This window comes from Protopterus annectens, chromosome 15.part0, assembly GCF_019279795.1.
Source record: "Protopterus annectens isolate FY-2018-M chromosome 15.part0, PAN1.0, whole genome shotgun sequence".
NCBI lineage: Eukaryota > Metazoa > Chordata > Ceratodontiformes > Protopteridae > Protopterus > Protopterus annectens.
In genome coordinates, this window is record NC_056749.1 from 628,972,143 (window position 1) to 628,987,694 (window position 15,552).

Here is a 15,552-nt window from a genome sequence, read left to right on the forward strand (position 1 = left end):
TAAGAGATCCCGGTCCCCTTCGATACTAAGTATTCACTCGGCTCCGCGGTCTCCGCTTTTGTCGGAGCGGAGCCATCGGAGCCGATCTTCGAGATCTTCCAGGCTGTCTGACCACGATTTGGAGAGGGTGGTAAGCAGGCTGTTGAAGTCTCAGGCATTGGCCCAAATGCTCCATAGCCCGTCTCAACAGACTTGCTATAGCCCGATTCTTGAGATTCCTCCTCCGACTCCACACCAGAGTTCGGGCGAGCTTCTTGGGACAGCGACTGTTTGATGCGGAGCCGATACATCCTTCGGCTCCGTCATCTTCGGCTCCGATCTCCTCCTTGAGACCTTCCTTGGAGGGATCCGGTCGTCGGGTTTCCACCGTCGGCTCCGAGGGGGCTAGTGGCATCGGACCCTTGTCCGACCCCGCTCTCCCTCTCGGGGCTTCGGCTTTGGTAAGCTCGGCGCCGACATCGGCCTCGGAGCCTTCTCTCTCCTTGGAGCCGACCATTCCTGTTTCTTCAGAGCGGGTGTGTTCAGGTCTCCCGGGGAGAGGAGCCTTTGAGGTGATGAGGAGTGTCCTGGCCTCTGAGCCTGGTCAGCGGTCTATCCCTCTAGCTCCTCCCTCATCAGTGCCTGCAGATGCCTCTTGCCAGCCTCTTGCTCTCAGGCCCAGGGATCCATCGCCCCAGGTTTCCCCACTGGGAATTTCCTCCTCTTCCGAGGTTTCTCCTGACCCTGCAGGGGAACCCCCTCGGAAGAGGACGTGTAAGAGGAAACACACAGACTCCCTTGAGTCTACTACATCTGATACCGACTTAGATGAGTCTGAGGGTTCCCCACGGTCCCCCTCTGAGGATGTCTCATTTTCAGACATCCTTGAGCTCCTCAAACAGAGGGGGAATTGGCCCTCCATTGACCCCTCCGAGGATGAGTCGGTATACCTGGAGGCTTTTGGATCCCGACCCTCCACCTCCTGGGTGTCTCCGCCTTTCGACCCACTCATGCAGGTAGTGGCTCGGAAGGCGTGGGCGGCTCCAGATTCTGTGGAACCTGTCCCCAGGAGACCATCCAAGTTCATCACGGCCCCTTCGGATAAACAGTTCCTGTCCAAAGGTGTCTCTGTGGATGCTATGGTGGTAGCGGCGGACACTAAGAAGGAACTGGCGGATCCTTCAGTACCTGTCCATCCTCCTAATAAGGATTCTAGGACCATGGACAGGTATGGAAAGCGGATGTTTTCTTCAGCGACCTTTGCTATGCGTTCGCTGAATTACCTTTGTCACTTCACCAGGCTTCAACGAGATATTCTCAAGGAACTGGGAGAAGTAGTCCAGGATCCCTCTGCTGCTGGGGCTCAGGAAAAGATTGCCTCTCAGCTTGCTATCCTGAATTCCATATCTAACTCCTCCATGCGGCTCATATCTTATGCGGCCGATGGAGCGAGCAGGGCCGCAGGCACAGGTGTTGCTCTTAGACGCCAAGCCTGGATGCGGCTGTGTAATTTTGCGGACCCCTTTAAGGCGTCCTTCACCAACACCCCCTTTGACGGTTCGGCTTTGTTCGGACCTCAGGTGAAGGATACTTTGACCAGATGTGAGCAGGACGGTAAAACTCTTTCTGCCGTTGGAGTCCAGTTTTCCACTCCTTCTAGACCATATCCCAAGGGTCAGAAGGGGAAGATGTGGTTGCGGAAAGCCCAAGGCGCGACACGCCACACACGTGGTCAGTTTACCCCCAGAGGCAGAGGGGGTAACAATAATGGACGCCGCCCTAGAGGCAGGGGGGGTCCTCAGAACCAGGGCAACAGGAAGTCTCTTCCTGAGAAGCCCTTTCAGCATCCCTGAGGTGTTGCCCGACTGTCCACCCTTGGAGGCAGTCGGGGGAAGAATTTCGCTGTACTCAGTAGCCTGGCAATCCCTATCACAAGAGAAGTGGGTACAGTCGATCATATCCGAGGGTTACAAAATCCCCTTGAAGGTTCCCGTACCTCTACAATCCCTTCCAGACATCTCACCCGGTCAAAGGGATTTGGCAAGACAGGAAGTTTCAAAACTCCTGGAAAAAAGAGCCATTCAAACAGTGCCGGCAGACCAAGTAGGATCCGGCTTCTACTCAAGATTCTTTTTGGTCCCCAAAAGGACGGGAGATTGGAGACCAATACTAGACCTAAGCAGACTAAACAAGTCTGTCAGAAAGGTAAGATTCCGGATGGTCACGCTGCAATCCATTCTGCCCTTTCTGGGCAAGGACAACTGGATGTGCTCTATAGACCTTCAAGATGCGTACTATCACATAAAGATTCACAGACGCTCCAGAAGGTTTCTCCGCTTTCGGCTGGGAGCCAGTCATTACCAATTCAGAGCACTGCCCTTTGGCCTCACTTCAGCCCCCAAAGTGTTCACCAAATGCATGGCAGTGGTCACAGCTCATCTGAGACGTCGAGGATTCCAGGTGTTTCCTTATTTGGACGACTGGCTCCTCTCCGCCACCTCCAAGCATCAGCTTTTTCGGTCCAGAGACTACACCCTACAGCTTTGCAAGAGTCTAGGAATTTCGGTAAATTTGAAAAATCCTCTCTGCTGCCTTGCCAATCTATCACCTTTATAGGCAGAGTTAAATACCGTCAAAATGTTAGCCAGGCTAACAGATCAAAGGATTCTGGACATCCAGAAATTTGTTCAGCTTCTGTTACAAAGCAACAAGATCAAAGCCAGGTTTGTCTTGAAAGTTCTAGGCCTAATGGCTGCGGCCATTGTTCTTCTTCCACTGGCTCGCTTCCACATGCGTCTCCTGCAGTGGATGTTATTCACGCAGTGGTCGTACCACGATCTGCCCATGAGACACGAAATCTTGGTAACACAGTCGTGCAGGGCTCATCTACGATGGTGGATATCTTCCCCTCTTCTTTATCAGGGCCGACCTTTTGTTCCCCCTCCTCCAGTTGCCACAGTCACCACGGATGCCTCTCTGATTGGGTGGGGGGGGCATTATCAGGGCAGGATGGTCCACGGGACGTGGCAACCCATAGAATACCACCTGCACATAAATGTCCTGGAGATGAGAGCAGTGCTTTTAACGTTGCAAGCCCTCGACGACTTTCTTCCCACAGGGACTATTGCAGTACAGACGGACAACATGTCCGTGGTCTGGTACATCAACAAACAGGGCGGAACCAGGTCCTATCCCTTATGTCGAGAAGCTCTCAGACTTTGGCAATGGGCGATCTCTTCTCAGCGGTTTCTGATAGCAACGCACATCCCGGCAGGTCCAACCTATTGGCGGACAGGCTAAGCAGATCTATTCTGATGCCTCACGAGTGGTCTCTCAATCAATCTGTAGTGGATCAGATTTTTCTGAAGTGGGGCACCCCTTGTTGCAATCTTTTCGCTACCCCTCAAAACAGCAAGTGCCCAGATTACTTCACACTATTTCCTCTTCCAGGCCAACCCTTGAGAGACTCTCTAACCCAGGATTGGCCTCGGGGACTTCTTTATGCTTTCCTCCCTTTCCATTGATTCCACAAGTCATTCAGAAAGCCACCGTTTTGAGAGCCAAATTGATCCTCATTGCTCCATATTGGCCTCGACAAATTTGGTTTCCGTCTCTACATCATCATCTTCTGGTGCAGCCCTGGCATCTGGACCCAGTTCCGGATCTCTTGATCCACCAGTCGGGTCAGCAGCACCGGGCCATTCATTCTCTCAACCTCACTGCTTGGTTGCTCCACTTCCTTCCCTAGCCAGGCTACCAATGATTTCTGACTCAGTCAGAGACATTTTAGTGTCTTCTTTAAAGTTGTCCACTAGAACTGTTTATGCTAGCAAGTGGCGACGTTTTTCGATTTGGGCAAACGCCAGAAATATTGATCCTTTTACCGCTCCTGTACATTCTGTTTTGGATTTCCTGGCGGAGGTTTTTCATTCGGGTTCTTCGTCATTTACAGTCAAAGTACAACTGGCTGCTATTTCCAAGTATCATGTTGGCTTGCATGACAATAACATCATGTCTCATAGGTTATGCAAAGCCTTTTTAAGAGGAGTTTTTCTCCTAAAACCGCCTGTGAAACATCCTCCTCCGCAATGGGATCTAAACTTAATGTTGGCATCCCTAATTCTACCTCCTTTCGAACCATCTGCTACGTGTTCTTTAAAGTTATTGACGTGGAAAACTATATTTTTACTGGCTGTTACTTCTGCAAGAAGAGTTTCTGAGATTCAGGCCCTCTGTATTCGTTCACCTTATCTGGTTTTTCATAAGGATAGGGTTTCGCTCAGAACTAACCCTTCCTTTCTTCCCAAGGTGGTATCTCAAGCCAATATTAACCAATCTATTGATCTACCAGTTTTCTTTCCTAACTATTCTGACAGAGCTGAACAGAAGCTGCATTTTTTGGATGTTCATCGTCAGCTCAGGTACTACTTGCATAGGACTAAACAAATTAGAAAATCAGACCAATTGTTTGTCTCCTATGCAGAAAACAGGTTAGGTCTTCCAGTTTCTAAAGTGACCTTATCTAGATGGTTGACTTCCACCATTTCCTATGTGTACTCTCTAAGGGGCAAACAACTTTCTTCTAAGCCAAAAGCACATTCGACCAGGAGTCTATCCACTTCTGTAGCCTTTCAGGATAGACTTCCCATTGACACTATTTGTGCAGCAGCTACTTGGGCCACGCCTCATACCTTTGTGTCTCATTACAAGTTGGATTTGGCCTCCAGAGATAGGGCCAGTTTTGGTTCCACAGTTCTCAAGAGTCACATTGAGCCACCCGGGATACAGGTGCTAGGGACGCGGTCCCATCCAGCAAGAATGAAGGCGAGATTGACAACTTAACATTTAGAAGTTATGTATCTACCATAACGTTCCATGTTAGTTGTCTTCTCTCGCCTTCTTTCTTGCGTCCCTCCCTCCTTCCCCCTGGCCTGGACAGATCTTGGAGAGTTCCTATTAGATTGCTTCCTCTGCAGCATTGTTATGAGGACTTCTTTTAGGAACCATGGTTCCTAATTACGTTAGGATAGTCTTTAGCAGGGTCAGTTAGCTGCCAAACGAGATCTGAGGTAGTTCCGCCTTGCATCATGGGATATAGGGTTGCCTCGAGCTGGTAAAAGGAGTTCTCGAGCTAAAGCAAGTGCCGAGTCGGAGCCGAGGATCGGCTCCGAACCCATCCAGCAAGAAAGAAGGCGAGAGAAGACAACTAACATGGAACGTTATGGTAGGTACATAACTTCTAATTTTTTTTTAATGTGCTCAGCTTTTGGAATGACACATTCTAAAAATGGAATGACTTCATGAGAATGATTAGTCATTACTGTAGTGTTTTATTTTGTTTTTTTGTGATCGCCATACATGTCTGGGTGTGGTATTGGGTTAGTTGGCTAAATAGAAATTGGTTTATATACATATTGAATGAAAATCACAGGTGGTGGATGAACATTCATCTGATACAGCTACTCTGTATCAGATGAACAGCTGTAGAGCTGATTTTGCTAAGGAGGAGTGTACTAACCTTTGCCCCAACAGAAAAATGATTTCAGATGCTTTGTTTTTGGCCACGTTTTTGTATTTGTATTTGTTGAGTTCTGCAACACCGCTGCTCACTGAACTTTAAATATTAGGATGTAAGGGTTCATCAGAATGAGGCAAAATTGCAGTAAAAAGTTAGCATGTTTACTCATTATGCCAAGTTATTTTTTCCTTTCCTTTTGTTTTTTAAGGAGCGAGGTAAACAGCTGGAGAAATCTCCAAGAGGAGAGGAAGTTGAAGACTGGGGAGACCAACCAAGGTACTGATATAAATTTTAAATGAGACTGGTCTTTTTGCTAGGAATGTCTTTTGTGAATAGCACTTTTGGAAATGGGAAAGGGCAGATCATAGTCTCTTACTGACTTTGTGATTGCTAATGGTTGATGCAAGTGTCTAATACTTTAGTTAAACTGTGTATGCCTCTTATCCTTAGCCTATGGATTGCACCTGGCTACTGATACTATTTAGAGAGCAAACAAACTTTGCTGTCTTTATTAATGCTATGATCTGAAGTAGTTACTTCATTTGCTCTGCAACCTGTGGGTATCGGATCCGACAGCTTTCCAAGCTACAAGATCCGAGCTCCTAGCTCCTCCCCTACCCATAATCCCCTGCTACATGCTGTATTACCTCAGATTGTTTTTTGCCGCGGCTGAAGCAGCTACCTTTGAAGAGCTCTTTGGCTTTTGGTGAGATCGTTACCTTTCTTAAACTTTTTTCTCAACTGGGAAGATTGTATTTTTTAGTGTACGTGTGAGTAGTATCCCTGGATTTTTTAGTCGTAGTTTAGATACTCGTTATTTTTTTAGAGTTAGTGTTTTTCTGTGTGACACCCCTCCCCCCTTAGTGTTTGGGTGTGCATGTGTGAGTGTTAGTCAAAATGTTTGAAGGGTCCAAAGCCGTTTTTTCAAAGTGTACTGTGTGTGTCCATAAGCTTTCTCCGGCTGATGGCCACTCTCAGTGCATTTTATGCCTGGGGTGGCCCACTTATCTACGGCCTGCCCAATATGTGCGGCCTTTAACCCCCGGGCACTTAGGGACAGGAAGAATAAGCTGATCCTGGCGGGCTTGCTTCCCCAGGAATCGGCTTCTTCTTCCTCTCCCGCTCAGGCTCAGGCTGCCTTTGCAGCCCCGGTGCCTTCTGCGCCCCCTGCTCAACCGGGGACTCAACCTCCCTCTTTGGGTTTGAGCTTGGGGGACTCTGGTGCCTCTTCCTCCAAAGAGAAGAGGCACAAGGACAAGGAAGGGCACAAGTCTCAGAAAAGGCAGGCTGAGACTCAACCCTCAGCCCCGCCATCTAAGCTGGCTAGGTCTCCCTCGAGGGTCTCCGGATCCTCCCCCTCTCGGTGCCGTTCGCCATGTTTTTCGCCGGAGGAGGAGTATCGGCCTCCCTTGAGGTCGTCGAGGCAGCCCTCCCGACCCGCCTTGACGACGACTTCTAGGTCGACCAGAAGCCTCGTCAACGCGGACATGGATCGGATGATGGCGTTGATTCATACAGACCCAAATGCAGATGGGGGTGCTCTTGCCTCCCTCCCCTCTGGGGGGGAGTGCGGCCCCCATTTTTGCTCCGATCACTCCTTCTTCAACTCGTTTTCGGGTCTCTGAGTCATCAGATCTGGGCCCTTTCGGAGCCGGGGATTCGTCAGCGCCGATAGCTCCGGTCTCTTCGACTCCAACTGTGCCCTCGAGCATGTCGGATTCGAGTTCTCGGGGCTGCGGGCTGAGCATCGGATCCGTGGGAGTTGGTGTGTCTTCGGCGCCGCTGGGTTCGGAGCATACCTCTCTCTCGGCTCTGACTGCATCGGCCCTGACCCCGATCCCTACCTCGGAGCCGAGGAGATTACTTTCGGAGCCTGGCGAGTGTAGTTCTCCTTCGGCTTTTGAGGTAGTGGAGAGGGTACTGTCGAGGTCCTCCAGGTCCCCGGTTTGGGCTTCGGTTCCTCCCGTATCCTCGCTGCATGTGGGTCTGTCCTCCGTCATCCGACCATTGGGACAGCCTGCTCAAGCCCTCCAGCTGGTTCCCTTGGAGGAACAAGAACCCGTTGATGAGCCCTCTTCAGACAGTCCCACCGAGGAGGTCCCTCATAAACGTAGGTGTAAAAGGAGGCACCTGGACTCCCCTGAGTCCGTCACCCCCCAAAGATGTCTCCTGTGGAGACATCATGGAAATGTTGCGTATTAGAGGGGAGTGGTCTGCCCAAAAACCTTCCTTGGATGAATCCGTGTTCCTGGAGGCGTTTGAGGCAGGCCCGTCTACCTCCTGGGTGTCTCCTCCGGCTGACCCCCTGGTAGACTTAATTACTACCAGGGCATGGAAGGAGCCCGACACCGTGGAGCCAATCCCGAGACGACCCGACAAGGTCCTTAGCCCCCCAACGAATAGACAGTCTTGGGCCAAGGGATCACCTGTTGATGCCATGTTGGTGGCGGCTGCCACCAAGAGAGAACTCGCACCAGGAGAGTTCTTCATTTCACCCGCCGGATAAGGAATCTCGAGTGCTGGACCGCATTGGGAAGCGGATGTTTGCTTCAGCGACCCTCTCGATAAGGGCACTGAACTATATGGCACATACCATTAGGCTACAGCGAGACTTGATTAAGGAATTTGTTGCAGCCCCCCCCCCCCAGACTCCATGTCGGTCGAGGACAAGAATGTTTTTTCGACTCGTATGGCCACTCTAAAATCCATATCTAACATGTCCATGCGGCTACTCTCCCATGCTACTGAGGGAGCCGCTAGGGCCAGCGGAGCCGGGGTCATCTTGCGGCATTACACCTGGCTCCGTCTTTGCAATTTCGCGGATCCCTTCAAGGCGTCCTTCGCAAATGCGCCCTTTGACGGGTCTTCGCTTTTCGGCAAGACTTCGCGAATCGCTGGTCCAAAGCAAGAAGGACGGGAAGACGCTGTCTGCCATCGGAGTCCGCTTCTCTAATTCCCAACGATCCTTTTCAAGGAATCAGAGGGGGACAAAAGAAGCTGTGGTTCCGCAAGTCTCAGCAGTCCCATTCAGCTTCGGACCCCTTGTCCTCTAGAGGCAGAGGAGGACAAGGTGGGTGCAGGCCCAGAGGCAGAGGGGGGACCGCGTAACTTCGGGTCTAGAGAATCTTTCTCGGACAGACCCGCACAGCAGCCCTGAGGGCTTACCCGGCTGTCCCTCTCTGGAGGCAGTCGGGGAGCGGTTGACGGGAGCACCTGTCAAATTGGGAGTCCATTACGACAGATCGATGGGTGCTCCATATCATATCCAGAGGTTATTCCATCCCCTTCATAAACCTTCCCCCCACGGCCAGACGCCTCCCTGATGTACCACCCGATCAGAGGGAGGCAGCGGCTTCAGAAGTGTCGAAGTTGCTAGAAAAAAGAGCCATCCAGCCCGTCCACCCAGACCAGTCCGGATTTGGTTATTACTCCAGGTTCTTTTTGGTGCCCAAGAAGATGGGGGACCTAAGACCCATTCTAGACTTTTCCGCTCTGAACCTGTTCATTCCCAAGGAAAAATTCCGGATGGTCACCCTCCAATCAATTCTCCCCTTTCTGCGGGAGAACGACTGGATGTGCTCTATAGACCTCAAGGATGCGTACTACCACATATTGATGGACAGACGATCCAGAAGATTTCTCCACTTCCGGCTGGGAGCCAGTCATTATCAGTTCAGGGTTCTTCCGTTCGGCCTCACCTCAGCCCCCAGGGTGTTCACCAAAGTCATGGCAGTGGTTGCAGCCCACCTGAGACTTCAGGGCATTCAGGTCTTCCCATACCTAGACGACTGGCTCCTTAGCACTGCCAACAGGCATCAGCTCTGCGTGGCAAGAGATTACACTCTGGCTCTTTCCCAGAGCTTAGGCATCTCAGTGAATCTACAGAAATCCTTTCTTTGCCCCGTTCAGGTCCTGGAGTTCATAGGGGTCAGGTTGGATACTTGTATCTCTCGAGCTACTCTAACTTCAGACAGGCTGAGCAGCTTGTCGTTTCAGGTACTAGCCCTTCTTCAGAGTCCTGCTCCAGCAGCGGAGTTAGTCCTGAGGGCACTAGGGTCTATGGCAGCGGCGATCGGTCTCTCCCTTCATGCACGTCTACGGATGAGGGTATTGCATTGGACCCTTTAAGTTCACTGGTCGCTATTACTCCACCCATTGAACACTCCGATACCACTGAGCAGAGTTTGCAAGGACTCCCTTCTTTGGTGGCTGCACTCGTGAGAACTGAGGGAAGGGAGACCCTTTGTGATTCCCCGCCCCAAGCCACGTTGACCACGGATGCTTCTTGCCTCGGGTGGGGGGGGGGGTTGTTCGGGCAGAACCGTCCAAGGCACGTGGACTTCCCTAGAGACCGATTTGCATATCAGTGTCCTAGAGATGAGGGCGGTGCTTCTAGCATTGCAAGCTCTCCACGACCTTCTCCCTCTGGGGACTATTGCAATTCAGACGGACAACATGTCAGTAGTCTGGTACATAAACAGGGAGGAACCAGGTCTTACCCCCTTTGTCGAGAGGCTATGAGAGTTTGGGAATGGGCGAGATCCACCAACCGGTTTCTGGTAGCAACGCACATTCCGGGAAGTTCCAACATATTAGTAATTCTCACTCCGTACGAGTGGTCTCTCAATCCATCTGTTCGAAGCAGATCTTCCGCAAATGGGGTTGGCCTCGCTGCGATCTTTTTGCTTCTCCATTAAACACAAAATGCAGCGAGTACTTCGCAATACTTCCCCCCCGAAGGGGAAAATCCCAGAGACGCTCTAGTTCATGCTTGGCCTCCCAGTCTCCTTTATGCTTATCTACCCCTCCCGCTTATGATAAAGTTCGTACAGAAAGCCTATCGGTTGGGGAGCAGAGTTATCCTCATAGCCCCATTCTGGCCTCGCCAGATCTGGTTTCCTTATCTGCGGTCTCGCAGTGTGACTCCTCCATGGATACTGGATCCCATTCCAGACCTGATCTCGCATCCTGCAGGATACTCGACCCCGAACCTGGCGAACCTCAAGCTTGCGGCTTGGTTGATCCAGTTCCACTGATGGCTAGGACTCCCGGTATCTCATCTCCTGTAAAGGCCATACTGGTCGCGGCTCATAAGCCGGCTACCAGGAAAATTTACAATAGTAAATGGAAACGTTTCTCCATATGGGCTAAAGACAAGGGCCTGGATCCATTTACAGTTCCTATTCCAACTATCCTGGACTTCCTGTCGCTAATTTTTCGGCAGGGAGCAAGTGCTTCTGCGGTTAAGGTGCAGTTAGCAGCCATCTCCCATTTTCATGTGGGAGATGGCTTAGGGTCCTTGGCATCTACAAAATTATGCAAAACTTTCTTGTGGGGCATCTTTCTTTTGAAGCCGCCTGTGAAAGCTGTGGTACCCCCATGGGATTTGACTTTAGTCTTACAAGCCCTGACAAGTCCACCCTTTGAGCCTGCGGCCTCAGTTCCATTAAAATTCTTGTCTTGGAAAACGGCCTTTTTGGTGGCTATTACTTCGGCCAAGAGGGTTTCAGAACTTCAAGCACTGTGTATGAAACCCTCTTACCTCATTTTTCACAAGGATAGTGTGTCCCTCAGGACTAACCCATCTTTCTTGCCTAAGGTGGCTTCAGAGTCAAATATCAATCAGTCAATAAATTTACCCGTGTACTTCCCAAATTTTCAGAATAGAGGGGGAATACAAATTGCATAAACTGGATGTACACAGACAACTGCGTTTTTACTTGCACAGGACTAAGGATTTTCGCAAGTCGGACCAGTTGTTTGTGTCCTTTGCAAAATCAGCCATGAGTAGAGCCATTTCCAAAGTGACCGTAGCAAATTGGATTTGTCAGTGCATAATTCACGGGTATATATCTTCAGGCAAACCAGCTCCTATTGGAATTCGCGCTCATTCTACAAGGTCTATGGCCACCTCAGCAGCCTTTTGGTCCAGGGTTCCCTTGGACGACTTATGTTCAGCAGCTACCTGGTCCTCTTCTCATACGTTCATTTCTCATTATAAACTAGATATGATTTCGAGAGGTAGGGCTTCCTTTGGCTCCGCGGTGCTTCGGAATATCCTTCCGTAAAGGCCACCCAGGTTTGTTCCTAGGTAGCTGGGGACTCTGTCCCACAGGTTGCAGAGCAAATGAAGCAACTACTTCAGATAAAGAAGTTATGTACTCACCATAACGTTCCATCTGAGTAGGTACTTCATTTGTCTGCAACCGACCCCCCCCTGCCATCCCCCGAACCTTTGTCGGGATCTCTGTCTCCTGAAATTCTCTTATCAGGAAGTTAGATCTGGTGTATTCCTCTGTCGAAGTTATGAGTTGTGTGATGGGGCAAAAATCGATCTGAGGTAATACAGCATGTAGCAGGGGATTATGGGTACGGGGAGGAGCTAGGAGCTCGGATCTTGTAGCTTGGAAAGCTGCCGGCTTGGATCCGAGGTCGGATCCGATACCCACAGGTTGCAGACAAATGAAGTACCTACTCAGATGGAACATTATGGTGAGTACATAACTTCTTTTTTTAAATGTGGAACAGAACAGAACAAAGAACCCTACAGTGTTCATCACTGTGATCACTGCTGCAGTTGCCTTAGCTAAATGTGTTATATCTTGCTAAGCATATAACAGCCAAACACCTTCCAAAGCTTCAAGGACACCTTCCACACACCCAGATCATTTAGTCAACTTGAGCTGATGGAAAGAGTGGTTTGAGCATCAAGCCCTTCAGAGCTTTCCTGCCACCAAAGAGCAGTCTACTCTTGTGAGTTTTTAAAGATCAGTGGTTAGCTAACACTTCTCATTGCTGGGCAGGTAAGTTCCCTTTGAAGAGATAAAAAAACACTTCCAAATTTTACTTTTTAACAGAAACTGAACTTTGTGAAATTATAAATTTTAATGTGGAAAAAGTGTTTTTATTGACTATCGTGTGACTTTTAGTAACTTTTAAATAGAAGTGTTATGTTTTTCATTTATGGAAAAAAGTTGTTAAAACTAATTTTAAACTACTTTTTCTGAGGTAATGTGTTATTTTACTTTTGGAGGCTGGGGCAAGTGTTTAAAGTGTTTTTTTTTACTTTGTTGTTTTGTGGAAAAAGAGACTTTATTACTTACCTGTTTACAGACTACTGCTCCAGGCTTCCCTGGAAATCTGGCACCTTTTTCGGCTTTACCATGAAACAACCAAGCATTTCCTTGGTTCTTTCTTCTATCGGACACAAAAAAAGAAGAAATTTAATAAATAGCCTTTGTCATTCCAGCAGCCTGCTTAAGTGCATCAGCTGCAATATGCATCTGCTGTGGCCATTTTTGGTTCCTCAAACTATTCTTCTTTTTCCTTGGTTCTTTCTGGTGTAGTCTTTAATCCACCATTAACTAGGGGTTAGACATGTTCTAAGTAGCTGTTGAAGTGCCCTTGGTGAGCAAGGTAGAACCATTGTTGATTGTCCTGAGAGAATGAGCAAGGGAAATTTCTCTCTTCCTACCAGAAGAGATTACATTTCCCTTGGAAGATTTTGCCTAGCAAAAATGAGTTTGCTTATTTAATAATTCTTGTAAAAAAGAAGCAAAATCTTGTGTACATCATCCCCTGTTTCAGTTACTCTAGGCAGAAGTGATTTATTAGGCTGAGATCATGATGTAGTTTAGGCTCTTGATCCTTTCATTTCAGCTGTTTCTGGCAAGAGAAAAAAATATGATTCTTCACTTTCTGAACAGGTTCATGAATTTGAATTAGAAAATGATCGTTAAGGGACATAACTCTATTTTGTCTGCTCAGGTCTCTGACTCGTATTCCAAAGAGAGTGTGGCTTTTCTGTCTCATTGAAGGATTCTCTTTTTTTTGGAAACTTTTTCCAGAAAGAACCCATTGTTCCAATGGGAACATAATGACATTCCACTGTCATTGAAGATGTATTATAAATCAATACAACCGCATTTTTGTCAATCTACACTAGTAACTCTTGTTCATACATCATTGGAAGGATTTTTTTATGACAGCCAAACTCCTGCCCCCAAGAAAGCAGATATTTTCATAAACTTTTTCAGTCTTATACGTTTTTACACTAATGCTAGATCAGACCAGTAGTTATTTCTGTGGCAATAATGGGAAAACTTTTGATAGATTTGGAAAAAATTGTAGTCTTCTGTAATGAATATTTTGACAGCTGTTTCCTTATCTTGGGAAAAACATCTTTGTATAACATAATTGCTTCTTTATCTCAAGTGGCTACCCACTCTTTTAAATGTTATGATTTTGCTAATGCCATTTCCAGAACTGCTGCCACTGGAACTGTTGTGAGGAGGTTTCCTTGTTTGTATACTCAAAATATTCCAGAAGATGCCAAAGCTGAAATGTTTAATTCTTTGTTAGACGGGGAGTGAGTTTTTAGCCCATCTGCCACAGAGGTCTTTAAAGTGTGTGATGCGGGAGGTAAGCTTTAGTGCATCTCTCAGATTTTTCAGCTTTCCTTATTCAAGTTTGTCATGGGTTTTTTAATGCTACCTCTTCAACCTTTCTTAAAAAGCAAAATAAATGAATGCAGCAGACCACTGCTAAGTAAATGTTTAAAAAGCAGAAACAGAGGTTCCACAGAGAAAGGTAGAACACTGAGCATAAAAGACAGTCAGCAAGACTTCCCTCCCTGGCACACCTTAAATTGTTACAGAAAGTCTGATCCTCCATTTCTCTCCTTGTCAGCAGATAATTTCAGACACATGAGTTCTCAGCATAATACATTAAGGTGTTGGAGATGGCAGTGGGAGTTTTTCCCTTCTTTCCAAGGGAATCCCCCTCATGCTAGACCAAACTCCTCTTTTCCTTCCAGTCTTCAGCACCTGTTGTATCACATGTGATAGAACTGGTTTCCTCTTTCACAGCAAAGAAATAGTTTAATTCAGGAATGTTTCTAGTGCCAAAAAAAGAAAATTCATGGAGAACATTTCTGGATCTTTCCTTTCTAAACATGTTTGTGATGGTGCCCAAGTTCAAAATGTTATACCTTCACAACTTATTACGTGTCATTCCCCATTTGTGTTTTCTGGTGACCTTAGATTTAAAAGATGCTAATCACATTTCTATTTTTTTAATTTCTCCATATCTTTTGGGTTTCTAATAACATGACGGGAATGGACCCCATTCCTAAGTCAAAGTATGATTAAAGTTCATGAAATTAGTATTTCAGTCTTTGATGTCAGCCAAAAGTGCTATTTGCAGCACCCACAGTGCGCCCACTAATTACTCCTGCAATTCATACTGGGTTACATGCATTGGTAACATATCTAAATATGATTGTAGATTATTTTTTATAAGACCCATTGCTCCTACTACTATTTGGAACTGTCTGGGTATCTTTTTTTCCACATTGTATTAATTTCTGCCTGCAGATCCTGATATTTTATCACTTTGTGCCTCTCTGTACGCAAGACACTGTAGTCACTTGTAGCAATTTCAATGATCTTTGCTACTTCTGTCTTCTTTTTCATGGACCACTATATCTGGTTTTCTAGCATCTGTCTTTTGAACTGTTGGTAATGGGTGATCCCATGTGATGTAAACTTCATCATTTTCTATGATGCTTTGTAGCTCATGTTTCCAGTGTTTTTCAGCCACTTCATTACCATAATGTTTGCACAATCCGCAGTGCAACAATCTTGCCACATTATTATGCCTTTCAATATACAGTCCTTCTGCCATTAATAAAACGAGGTGTGCGACTGTTTCCAATTCGGTTTTACAAAACCTACATTTGTCTCTTTCTCCCACATGTTCAATGGACTTTGTAAACCAACAAGTACACAGCCCACTATCTTGGGCCACCAGTATTAACCTTTCATCTCTTGGTTTGATTGGCTTCTTCTTAAGCATTCCTGTGTTCGTTCCTGATCAGCATGAGGTTCTTCCAGAAGTTTGCTACACTTGCAGCTATATTTATGCATTTTCCACATTTCTTGCTTTCTCATCTGGTCCTTCACTTTATATTCTTTCTTTTGTTTTTTGGCACATTCAGTTGCTGTCTGATTTCTATCTACTTCTGGTTTGATTTCCATTCCTGCTTGATGCCAATA

At 47.4% G+C, this 15,552-nt stretch overlaps 1 protein-coding gene across 1 annotated transcript in view; it reads left to right on the forward strand.

Moving 5' to 3' along the window:
• Nucleotides 1-15,552, forward strand: part of LRCH2 (leucine rich repeats and calponin homology domain containing 2) — a 2,522,829-nt gene that overhangs the window by 1,320,882 nt on the left and 1,186,395 nt on the right. The window contains exon 12 of the mRNA XM_044057297.1: nucleotides 5,706-5,773. Coding sequence (XP_043913232.1) covers nucleotides 5,706-5,773 — 68 coding nt within the window. The remainder of the gene's footprint in view (nucleotides 1-5,705; nucleotides 5,774-15,552) is intronic.